The 12,344-nt window shown below is 48.1% G+C and overlaps 1 protein-coding gene across 1 annotated transcript in view; it reads left to right on the forward strand.

Moving 5' to 3' along the window:
• The first annotated feature begins 587 nt into the window (after positions 1–587).
• LOC140723276 (uncharacterized) overlaps positions 588–12,344 on the forward strand; it is a 131,276-nt gene continuing 119,519 nt past the window's right edge. Inside the window, exons 1-2 of the mRNA XM_073037882.1 lie at positions 588–718; positions 8,621–8,670. Coding sequence (XP_072893983.1) covers positions 8,622–8,670 — 49 coding nt within the window. The 5' untranslated portion in view covers positions 588–718; position 8,621. The remainder of the gene's footprint in view (positions 719–8,620; positions 8,671–12,344) is intronic.

A 12,344-nucleotide genomic window follows, 5' to 3' on the forward strand; every position in this document is an offset into this window, starting at 1 on the left:
GAACCTTGGGTCTCACACCACCAGGTCAAGCACAGTTATTACCCTTCAATCATCAGGCTGCTGGTCCAGTGAGGATAACTTCACTCACCTCAAACTAACCTGATTCCACAACCTATGGACTCACTTTCAAAGACCCTACATCTCATGTTCTCAGTATTATTTATTTATCTATCTGTCTTTTTACAGTGTCTTGAAAAAGTATTCAGGCCCTGACACCTTGTTCATAAAAATGAGTATTGCAGCCAGTGATTTTGATCAATTTAACTGGGAATTTTTATTTGTGAATCATGTCTCCTTGTTTTTGCAGTGGAGCCAGAAAAAAAACAGAGGGGAAATTGTAAAGCATGGAAAACTAAGAATTCAAAAACTGAAATATCAGCAGTTCCAGAGTATTCATCCTCCCCCCCCCCCCCACCCTTTGTTCTGTGCAGAAGAGGCCAGGCTGACTCGAGGGATTTGGAGTGAGGTCGAGGCAGTTTTGGGGCGTGCAGAGTGGAGAAAAGTTGGATCGGCAGGCCCAGCATAAATCCATCCCAAAGAAGAAGTGTTCAAACTGGAGGCTGAGGCTGAGGCTGACAAGGGAAGTCGAAGATAGCATTAAAGCAAAAGAGAGAGCATGGATCGCAAAATTAGTGTGAGGCTGAAAGATTGGGAAGCCGATGAAAACCAACAGAAGGCAACTTAAAAAGCAATAAGGAGAGAAATGTGAAATATGAAGGTAAGCTATCCAATAAAAGTGGATACAAAAGTTTTATCAGATATATAAAGAGTAAAAGAGACGGGAGAGTGGATATTGGACCAGTGGAAAACCGTTGGAGAGGTTATAATGGGGGACAAAAATAGTGGATGAATTTACAAGTATTTGTGTCAGTCTTCACTGTGGAAGACAGGATGCCAGAAATTCAAGAGTGTCAGTGTGCACAAGTGAGTGTGGGTGCCTCAGACGCCATTCATAAATTTGCCGATTCCACAACTATTATTGGCAGCAGTTCAGATGGTGATGAGGAGGTGTACAGGAGTGGGATAGATCAGCTGGTTGTGTGGAGTCAAAACAACAACCTTGCACTTAATGTCAGTAAGACCAGGGAATTGACTGTGGACTTCAGCAAGGGGAAGTCAAGGGAACACACACCAGTCTTCAATGAGGGATCAGCAGTGGAAAGGGTGAGCAGTTTCAAGTACCTGGTGTCAACATCTCTGAAGATCTCTCCTGGGCCCAACATTAATGGAATTACAAAGAAGGCACGACAGTGGCTGTATTTAAGAGTTTGAGGAGACTTGATTTGTCACCAAAGACTCACAAATTTCTACAGAGGTACCGCAGAGAGCATTCTAACTGGTTCATCACTGTCTGGAATGGAAGGGATACTGTACAGGATCAGAAAAAGCTACAGAAAGTTGCAAACTCAGACAGTAATTCATAGGCCAGTTCATCTGACTTCAGTGGTTGGTAAGATGTTGGAGTCCATTACTAACGATGAGGTTTTGGGGAACTTGAAGGCACATGAAAAAATAGGCCGTAGTCTGCATGGTTTCCTTAGGGGAAATCTTGCATGAGAAAGCTCTGAAATTCTTTGAGAAAGTAACAGGCAGGAGAGAGAAAAGAGAGTCAGTGGATGCTGTTTACTTGGAGTTTCAGTAGGCCTTTGACAAGGTTCTGCACATGAGGCTGCTAAAGAAGATAAGAGGCCAGGGAAGATACTAGCATGATGAAGGATTGGTTGACTGGAGGAGGCAATGACTGGGAATAAACGAGGCTTTTTCTGGTTGGCTGCTGGTCAGTCGTGATGTTTGGTGTTGGGACTGCTTCTTTTCACATGAAACATCTGTGATTTTGATGACAGAATTGATAGCTTTGTGCAAAGTTTGAGGATGATACGAAGTTAAGTAGAGGGGCAGGTAGTGTTGAGGAAGCAGGGTCTGCAGAAAGACTCAGACAGATTAGGAGAATGGGTAAAGAAGTGTCAGATGGAATACAGTGTAGGGAAGTGTATGGTCATAGACTTTGTTAGAAAGAATAAAAATGTAGAGTAATTTCTAAATGGGGAGAAAACCCAGAAATCAGAGAAGAGTCTCAGAACACCACAACACAGAAACAGGACTTTCTGTCCATCTAGTCCATGCTGAACTATTAACCTGCCTCGTCCAATCGACCTCCACCCAGACCAGAACCCTCTGTACCCCTCCCACCCTTGTACAATCCACATTTCTCTTGAATGTTGAAATCGAACGTGCATCCACCTCTTCTGCTGGCAGCTTGTTCCACGCTCTCGCCTCTCTCTCAGTGAAGAAGATCCCTCTCGTGTTCCCCTGAAACAGTTCAGGCTCTGTTTACATTTACCCTCTCCATAATATTGTATTGTGAGGGGTATGGATAGGCTAAATAAACCTCTGTCACATCTCCCCTCATTCTCCTACACACTGGGGAATAAAGTCATAACCTGTTCAACCTTTCCCTGTAACTCAGGTCCTCAAGTCCTGGTAACATCTTTGTAAATTTTCTCTGAACTCTTTGAATCTTGTTGATATCTGACCTGTAGGGAGCTGAACAGAACTGTACACAATTCTCTAAATTGGGCCTCACCACGTCTTCAACTTCAACAGGACATCCAACTCCTTTACTCAATACTGTCATTTATGAAGGCCAATGTGCCAAAAGCATATTATGACCCTATCTACCTGTGATGTTACTTTCGAGGAATTATGGATTTGTATTCCCAGTTCCCCCTGTTCTACCTCACTCTTCAGTGACCTACTGCTCACTGTGTAAGCCCTACCCTGGAATGTCCTACCAAAGAGCAACACCTCACACTTTTCTGCATTAAATTCCATTTGCCAATTTCAAACCCATTTTTCCAGCTGGTCTCCATCTTGCTGCAAGTTTTAATAGCTTTCCTTATTCTCCACTACAGCCCAAATCTTGGTGTCATTCACAAATTTGTCAACATAGGTGAGAAACAAGAACAGTCCCAGCTCTGATCCCTGCGGCACACACCACTAGTCACAGGCCTCCAGTCAGAGAGGCAGCCATTTACAAGTACAGACCGAGCTCTGATCCCTGCGGCACACACCACCAGTCACAGGCCTCCAGTCAGAGAGGCAGGCATTTACAAGTACAGACCGAGCTCTGATCCCTGCGGCACACACCACCAGTCACAGGCCTCCAGTCAGAGAGGCGGCCATTTACAAGTACAGACCAAGCTCTGATCCCTGCGGCACACACCACCAGTCACAGGCCTCCAGTCCGAGAGGCGGCCATTTACAAGTACAGACCCAGCTCTGATCCCTGCGGCACACACCACCAGTCACAGGCCTCCAGTCAGAGAGGCAGCCATTTACAAGTACAGACCCAGCTCTGATCCCTGCGGCACACACCACCAGTCACAGGCCTCCAGTCAGAGAGGCAGCCATTTACAAGTACAGTCCCAGCTCTGATCCCTGCGGCACACACCATTAGTCACAGGCCTCCAGTCAGAGAGGCAGCCATTTACAAGTACAGACCCAGGTCTGATCCCTGCGGCACACACCACTAGTCACAGGTCTCCAGTCAGAGAGGCAGCCATTTACAAGTACAGACCCAGCTCTGATCCCTGCAGCACACACCACTAGTCACAGGCCTCCAGTCAGAGAGGCAGCCATTTACAAGTACAGACCCAGCTCTGATCCCTGCGGCACACACCACTAGTCACGGGCCTCCAGTCAGAGAGGCGGCCATTTACAAGTACAGACCGAGCTCTGATCCCTGCGGCACACACCACTAGTCACCGGCCTCCAGTCAGAGAGGCAGCCATTTACAAGTACAGACCGAGCTCTGATCCCTGCGGCACACACCACTAGTCACGGGCCTCCAGTCAGAGAGGCAGCCATTTACAAGTACAGACCCAGCTCTGATCCCTGCGGCACACACCACTAGTCACAGGCCCCCACTCAGAGAGGCAGCCATTTACAAGTACAGACCCAGCTCTGATCCCTGTGGCACACACCACTAGTCACAGGCCTTCAGTCAGAGAGGCAGCCATTTACAAGTACAGACCCAGCTCTGATCCCTGCGGCACACACCGCTAGTCACAGGCCTGCAGTCAGAGAAGCAGCCATCTTTGGGATCTCCCGTGAAGCCAATGTCTAATCCAATTACCCACCTCATCGTGAAAGCCAAGTGACTGAAACTCCTTGACCAACCTGCCAAGTGGGACCTATTTAAAGGCCGTGCTAAAGTCCATGTAGACACCATCCACTGGCTTGCCCTCATCAACTTTCCTGGTAACTTCCTTGAAAAACTCTGTGGGATTGGTTAACCACAACCAACCACACACAAAGTAATACTGACCATCCCTAATCAGTCTTTGTCCTTCCAAATACCTTCCAATAACTTAACCCACTACTGGTGTCAGGCTCACTGGCTTATAATTTCCTGGTTTATTATTGGAGCCTTTCTTAACGAATGGAACAATATTCCCTATCGTCCAATCCTCCAGCCCTCACCTGTCGCTGAGTGTGTTTTAAATGTTTCTGCTAGGGCCCCGGCAATTACTGCTGCAACATCCCACAAAGTCTACAGGAACTCCTCGTCAGGCCCTGGAGATTTATCGAGACTAATTTGCATTAAGTCAGTAATGTGTGTACAGTCCATAACCTCCCTGCTTTTCCTCACTTCTATAGAGTCTGGTTGTGGCGCGTTGCTAGTCCAACGCCTTAAACAACTGGCTGAGGTGTTGGACTAGCAATCTGAAGGTCGTGAGTTCGAGTCCCAGCCGAGGCAGCGTGTTGTGTCCTTGAACAAGGCACTTAACCACACATTGCTCCAGTCCACCCAGCTGAAAATGGGTACCGGCAAAATGCTGGGGGTTAACCTCGCGATGGACTGGGGTCCTATCCATGAAGGGGGGTAGGGGTAGTCTCGTACTCTCATTCACCTCGCGATAGACTGGGCTCCTATCCGTGTGGGGGGGGGGGGGGGTAGTCTCGTACTCTCAGTCGCTTCACGCCACGGAAACCGGCTTAACCTCCGGCCTGATGAGCCTATAAGGCTCGGGACAGATTTTAACTTTGACTTACTTAACTACAGACTCTGTATCCGTCTCCTAAGTAATGCAGATGCAAAATATCCATTTAACATCTCCCCCATCTCTTTCAGCTCCGTGCACAGAAGATCTTCAACAGGACCAATTTTGGCCTTTGCTATCCTTTTGCTTTTAATTTCTCTGTAGAAGCCCTTGGGACTCCCCTTCACCTTGTCTGCCAGAGGAACCTCATGCCTTCTTTTAGCCCTCCTGATTTCCTCCTTAAGTGTTCTCTTGCATTTCTTATACTCTGCAAATACCTCATTTGTTACTTCCTGCCCCTCCTTGCTACGTACCCCTTCTTACCCAGGATCTGAAATATCTCTCGGAAACCAACATTCCCAAAACCTCTTACACTTGCCTGTTGTTCTGAGAGGAACATACATCCCAAAATTCTACGCTTGAAGTTACCAAGCATAACTTTGCCAGAAAAAAATCCCTGTCCCAATCCACACTTGCCAGATCCTTTCTCTAACGTCGAATGTCAACATGGGGACCAGACCAATGTTGCTCTGTAATTGTTTAGAAACTAATGGCATGATTGGCCGGCTGGCGGTGTAGTGACATCTTCACCGGACCTCAAGACAAGTGGTCCTGGGTTCAAATTGGGCCAGCTCCTTGCACGCTTTCCATGTGTACCGGGTTGAGCGAGCAGCTTGACCTCATTAAAAACTCAGACAAATGCCAGAGAAGCGGTAATGTTGCCACTCGATGTGCCTCAAGGCGTGGAAAGGAATAACAATGACATTAGGATCACTGGATGCAAAGTGTTCCCCTACGTAAACGTGTCACCAACCCTGCCTCATCCCCTAAGAATACATAAAGTATCGCTTGCCCTCTCATTGGTTAAGGAAACTTTCCTGAACACATTTGACAATCTCTATCCCATCTTATCCTTTCAGAGTATTTGAATCCCAGGTCAATATGTGGGAAGTTAAAATCACCTATCATCACAATCTTATGATTCTTGTAACTGTCTGTGTACTCTACAAATTTGCTCCTCTAAATCCAGCTGACTATTGAGTGGTTTGTAATGTGACCCCATTAATGTGGTCACCCATTTCTTATCCCTTAGTTCCACCCATATAGCTTCAGTATTCGAGCTCTCCGGCCTGTCCTGTTGGAACACTGCTGTGACATTTTCCCTGACTAGTAATGTCACCACTCCCCCTTTAATCCCCCTGGTCTGTCATGTCTGAAACAATGGATCCCCACAACATTGAGCAGCCAGTCCTGCCCCTCCTGTAACCAAGTCTCACTAATGCTACAGTGTCATAATTCCACGTGCTGATCCATGCCCTGAGCTCATCTGCCTCTCCTATAATACTGATTGTATTGAAATATACACAACCCAGAACATTAGTCCCACTGTGCTCAACCTTCAGTTCCACACATCCACAGTAGTTTAGCCAAGGGTGAGATGCCAGAGGACTGGAGGATAGATAATGTTCCATTGTTCTAGAAAGACTCTAAGAACAATCCAGGTAAATTACAGGCTGGTGAGCCTGACATCAGTAGTAGCTGATATTGGCTCAGTGTGAGAGGCCAGAGAGTAGTGGAAGCTGGTTGTCTCTCTACTAGAGGCCTGTGTCTCGTGGTGTCCACAGGGATCAGTGCTGGGCCCTTTGTTTGTCATCTATAACAACAATCTGCATGATAATGTGGTAAACTGGATCAGCAACGTTGCTGCTGACTTCAGGATTGTGTGTGTAATGGACAACGAGGAAGCTATCAATGCTTGCAGTGGGATCTGGACCAGCTGAGAAAAGGGGCTGAGAAAGGGCAGATAGAATTTATTGCAGATGGGGGTGAGATGTTGAATTTGGGAGGACAAACCAGGATAAGACTCACATAGTGAATGTTAGGGCTCTGAGGTATACGGTAGAACCACGGGACCTGGAAATAAAGATCCACATTTGCTTGAAAGTAGTGTCACAGGTAGATAGGTTTGTAAAGAGAGCTTTAGGTACATTGGTATGTACAGGGTACAGGATTGGGATGTTATGTTGAAGCTGTTTTCAAAGTGCATTTCTGGTGACGGACCAACAGGAAGAATATCAATAAACTTGGAAGAATGCAGAGAAAATTTACAAGGAAGTGCTGGGACTTGAGGATCTGAGTTACAGGGACAGTTTGAATCCATTAGGAATATATTCACTGGTGTGTTTAGTGGGAATGATGAAATATATTAGAGGAACCTGAGGGGGGACTTCACTCAGAGGGTGGTGTGAGTGGAATGAGCTGCCAACGGAAGTGCTAGATGCAAATTCAATCGTAACATTTAGGAAAAGTTTGGATAGGTGGATGAGATGAGAGAGGTCTGGAGGGTATGGTCTGGGTGCAGATAGATGGGACGAGGCAGAGGAGCAGGCTGGCATGGACTAGATGGGCCGAAGTTCCTGTTTCTATGCTCCATGACTCTATGACCAACACCCCCCATACAATAAATGTCAATGTGCCATTTGCCCTCCTAACTATCTATAAACATCTTTGCATCTTCCATAAAATTCTCTCTAAATTCCTTTTCCATTACAGACCCTATACACGGTCCACTCCCCATTACTGACCCATTGCCAACCTGACTGGGGGTTTATCCTGTGTCCACTCCCCCTCTAATGTCTGCTGTCCATGACAGACGATCTACACCTTCCACTCCACAATACTGACCCATTATAAACCTGGCAACAGTAATCCTGTGACTATTTCCTCTCTAGCACCTGTGTCCATTCCTGTCCCTCTGCTCAATACTGACCCATCACTGTGGTTGTTAGAGGAAGCTCTCTGACTGGGAACAATAGGCTCTTCATTGCAGAGCCTCAGGCTAGATGATGTTTGTTTGCTTTGCATACTTTTTCCAATCATACATCAACTGATCCACCGCCCTGCGCTGGCTTCATTGCTTCGAGAAGCCGGTGCGGAAAGTAGTCGTTGACCTGTTGCTGCGTCTGACTCCACTCACAGCAGAGAGTGAGGAGGTTGTAGGTGGTCCCATCTCCCTCCAGTTCACACAGCAACACCTCATCGGGAGTCACACGTGAGTAGACATCCCCAAGACTGATCGAACATGGAAATGTCTTGTGTTCTGTGTTTGTGTGTGGGTGTTGCAGAGAGAGAGAGAGAGGGAGTGTGTAAATAAATGAAGGTAGATGGAGCTCCTTTGTCTCATCCATCTGTGAGGTTTCAGAAAGGGATTTCTCATCTCTGTCTGGGGTCTCAGTCATGGAGATCTCACTGTATGTGTGATCCCAGTGAGGGGGAGAGAGAGAGAGAGATCTCACCACCTTCCATGGGAACTCCGGGGTATCTCGTCTCTGTGGGTTCTCAGTGAGGGAGGTTTCATCTCTGTCTGTGGGGTCTCAGTAAGGGAGTGAGTGAGGTCTCACTGATATCACTGGGGTCTCACTGAAGGAGATCACACCTCTGTCCGTGGGGTCTCAGTGAGGGAGTGATGAATCTATCCCTCTATAGATGGATATCCCTTTCGATCCTCAGTTCCCATCCCCATTTACAGCCCCAGTGTGTCATTTCTCACTGAGTTAATTCCAGTCTTTCATTTCCAGAATGTCACCGGCTGAACTGAGGGTTGTGCTGCTGATCCTGGGTTTTCTGGGTGAGTAATGACTTGTAGGGACAAACTGCGTGCTGTGTACAGTAAGAGGAAATAGATGTTATTTATTGTTTCTGTAGACGAGCAGAGACAGCCTGTATTTAATGGGGGAAAGTACTGAAGGGACCTCGGGAACATTATGAATCCAATTTGACACCGGGACACACGGCATTAGAGCTGGTGATCAGAAATGTCCAGATACCCGGTTTGGTAAAACAACAGTAGGGAGTGGAGGGAGATGGGGAGGCAGAGAGGTTTCAGCAGAAAATTTCAGGCTTGAAGACTGAGGAGAAGGCACGGCTGGAAATGCAGTGATTACACTCCGAGAGGCTGGGACTGGAGGGAGTGTCAAGAGGCTGGAGGAGATTACACTGGGAGGAAGTGCTGAGGCTATGTTGGGATGTGAAAGCAAAGTTGGGTTGTATGTTACTTAACCAGATTAGTGAATCGTGGTGGGTGAAGGGGTTTGGGACAATTTCAGGCACAGCCAGCAGAGTGTGTGGAGAGCAGAGTGCAGGAGTGGGAGGTGGCTGACGGTGTGAACGAGAGACGGACTGGGTCAGGGGCGGAGCTGGGTGACGTTACCGAGGCAAGCATCACAGTGGGGCAGAGGTGTCTGTTAAATGTCATTATCGTACCTGTCTCAATGATTTCCAGTGGCAGCTCATTCTGCACACGTACCACCCTCTGGGTGATCCGGTTTCCTCCCACAGACCAAAGATGTACCGGTTAGTCAGTTAATTGGTCTTTATAAACTGCCCTGTGAATAGCAACACACAAAAAATGCTGAAGGAACTCAGCAGACCAGGCTGCATCTATGAAAAAGAGTAAACAGTCGATGTTTTGGGCCAAGTTTCTTCATCAGGACTGGAAAGCAAGAGGAGCAGTCCATCTTTTTTTCCCCCAGTCCTTCTTTCCAGTCGTGATGAAGAGTCTCAGCCTGAAATGTTGACTGTTTATTCACTTCCATCTATGCTGAAAATCATCTTCCTAGCTGGATGGGATACCATACATTCCAGTATAGATGGGGTTACCTGGCTGATGCACAATATTAGATTTATGCGTCACGTACAGCTTAGTGTTGAGGCCAAAAAGTGCCACTTTAGTCTCATCCGAGTACAAGACCGTCTTCCACACCTTTACAGTTTCTTCTGTGTGACTCTTTGCAGTATTTACAGGCAAGGATAAGCTTTTTTTTAGCCAGGGCTGCTGCTTTGCCATTCTTCCATAAATACTTGTTTTGTGGAAGGCTTTAAAGATCGTGGAGCTATGAACTTCATCTCCAGTTGCAGCCACTGACTCCTGCAGCTCACTCAGAGTGACTGTTGTTGTCACAGTAGCCTCTCTTACAAGTGCCAATCTTCTCCAGCGACTAAGTTTAGAGGGATCGCCTGACCTGGGCAGTGTGGCTGTGGTTTCGTATTTTTCCACTGTTTCATGATGGACTACACTGAGTTCTGAGGAATGTTCAGTGCCTTTGAGATGGTCTTGTACCCTTCCCCAGATTTGTGCTTCAATATTATCACTTGTCTTGAATGCTCTTCAGTTTGGTTTGGTTTGTGGAAAATCTACCGTACTGTTGGGTCTTACCAGGAGAGGGGTTATTTTTTCAAATGCTACCCCAATTTTCTACATCAGCAAGTTGGGTGAGTTGGTAAGTTAATATACAGTATTGCACCTGAGGAAAGTTAGCATAGTAATTGCAAAGGGGATGAATACTTTTTCAGCCTCCCAATTTTGGTTTTTAATTTTTCAGCAAATTGTTGACCAGATTTGGAATTTTCTTTTGATTTGACATGATGCACACTGTTTTATAGATCAGCTCAAAATATCCTACTTCGATATATTTTAAATTTAGAAATTGAGTAGGTAATACATGAAAATAGTTGTGGGGACTGAATACTTTTTCCCAGCGCTGTATATGACACCAAGAGGAGAGGGAGATGGGAGTAGACCTGGGGTGGAGGGTAGTAGGGAGAGACCGTGGAGGGAGAGTTAGAAAGTGACCAAGGGAGACGGAGTTAGGGATGGTCCGGGGAGACAGTGGTAGGGAGAGACCAAGGGGAGATGGAAGTAGTGAGACACAGAGGGGTGAAGAAAGTAGGGAGAGAATGAGGAAAAATGAAGGTGGGGAGAGACCGAGGCAGAGGGTGGTAGGGAGAGACGAGGGGAGACGGAGATAGACAGAGAACAAGGCGACATGGAGTTTGGCAGAGTGAGGGGCAAATGACTTGGGGAGAGCCTGAGGGCAGAGTGAGTTGGAGTCAGTGAGGTAAGGAGGGACCGAGGAAGGAATGAGGTAGGGAGAGAACGAGAGTTAAATGAAGTGAAGAGAAACCTGGGAGAGAGGGAGTTACAGTGAGACCAATGGATGCGTGAGATGGGAAGAGACCGAAGGAAGAGGCAGCAGGAAAAACTGAGGGGCGAGCATGAGGTAGTGAGAGTCCGAGGGGAGAGGGAGGCAGTGAGAGTTCAAGGGGAGAGGGAGCTAGTGAGAGGGGAGAGTGTGATGTAGTAAGAGTCTGAGGGGAGAGGGAGGTAGTGATAGTCTGAAGGGGTGAGAGAGGTGGTGGGAGTTAGGGGCAAGGGAAGCGAGATGGCACAGGTCCGAGGGGAGAGGGCGAGACGGCGGGAGTCCAAGGAGAGAGGGGTCGAGGGATATAGTGAGGCGAGAGAGTGCAAGGGAGAAAGAGACCGAGTGGAGTTGGACTAAGGGAGAAAATGAAGTAAGAGTGAGTGAGACCGAGGCGAGAGGGATGTAGGGAGAAACCAGGGGGAGAGGGAGGTGCTGACAAACCGAGGGGAGATGGTGAGGCAGGGATGTTCCGAGGGGAGAGGGTGAGGCGGGGGGGAGGGAGGACTGAGGGGAGGGGGAGAGGCTGGGAAGGACCGATGGGAGGGGGAGAGGGAGGTGGAATAAACTGAGGAGTGAGGGAGTTAGGGTGAGTCTGTGGGGAGAGGGGTGTGGGGAGATAGTAGGTAGAGACTTTGAGAAGAAGTTGAGGAGAGAACAAGGTGTGAGGGACATCGGGGAGACCGAGGGGAGAGGGAGAAAGGGAGAGTTCAGTGGAGTACGAGGTCAGGACGGACAGAGGACTGATGGAGGTAGAGAGTGTCTGAAGGGTGAGACCTTGGGGGGAGGGAGGGAGGCACCGAGGAGAGAAAGCATGAGGGAGCATCAAGGGGGTAGTGAGTTGGGGTGAGATCGAGGGGTGAAGGAGTTAGGGAGAGTCTGAGTGGAGAGGCAGGTAGGGAGAGTCTGAGGGGAGTGGGAATAAGGGAAAAACTGAGGGGAGTTGCAGGTAGGGAGAGACCAAGGGGAGAGGGATGTACGCACAGATCGAGTGGAGTGGGAGGTTGGGGGAGACTGAGGAAGGAGGGATGTAGGTAGAGACTGAGGGAAAGGGTGGTTGAGTGAGACTGAGGGGGGAGGCAGGCAGAGAGTGATTGAGGGTAGACAAAGTTAGGAGGAGACCGAGTGGAGAGGAAAGTGTGGAGATTCTGAATAGAGGGAGGGAGGCAAAGACCGAGGGGTGTGATAGGTAGGGAGTGACTGAGGGGTGACGGAGGTAAGGAGAGACCAAGGGTAAGAGGAGGTTGGAGGAGTCTGAAGGGAGAGATTGTGGGAAGTAGGAGGTTGGTGGACATGGAGGTAGAGAGAACCGAGGTGGGAGAGA

Source organism: Hemitrygon akajei, unplaced genomic scaffold (genome assembly GCF_048418815.1).
Source record: "Hemitrygon akajei unplaced genomic scaffold, sHemAka1.3 Scf000107, whole genome shotgun sequence".
Classification (NCBI taxonomy): Eukaryota; Metazoa; Chordata; class Chondrichthyes; order Myliobatiformes; family Dasyatidae; genus Hemitrygon; species Hemitrygon akajei.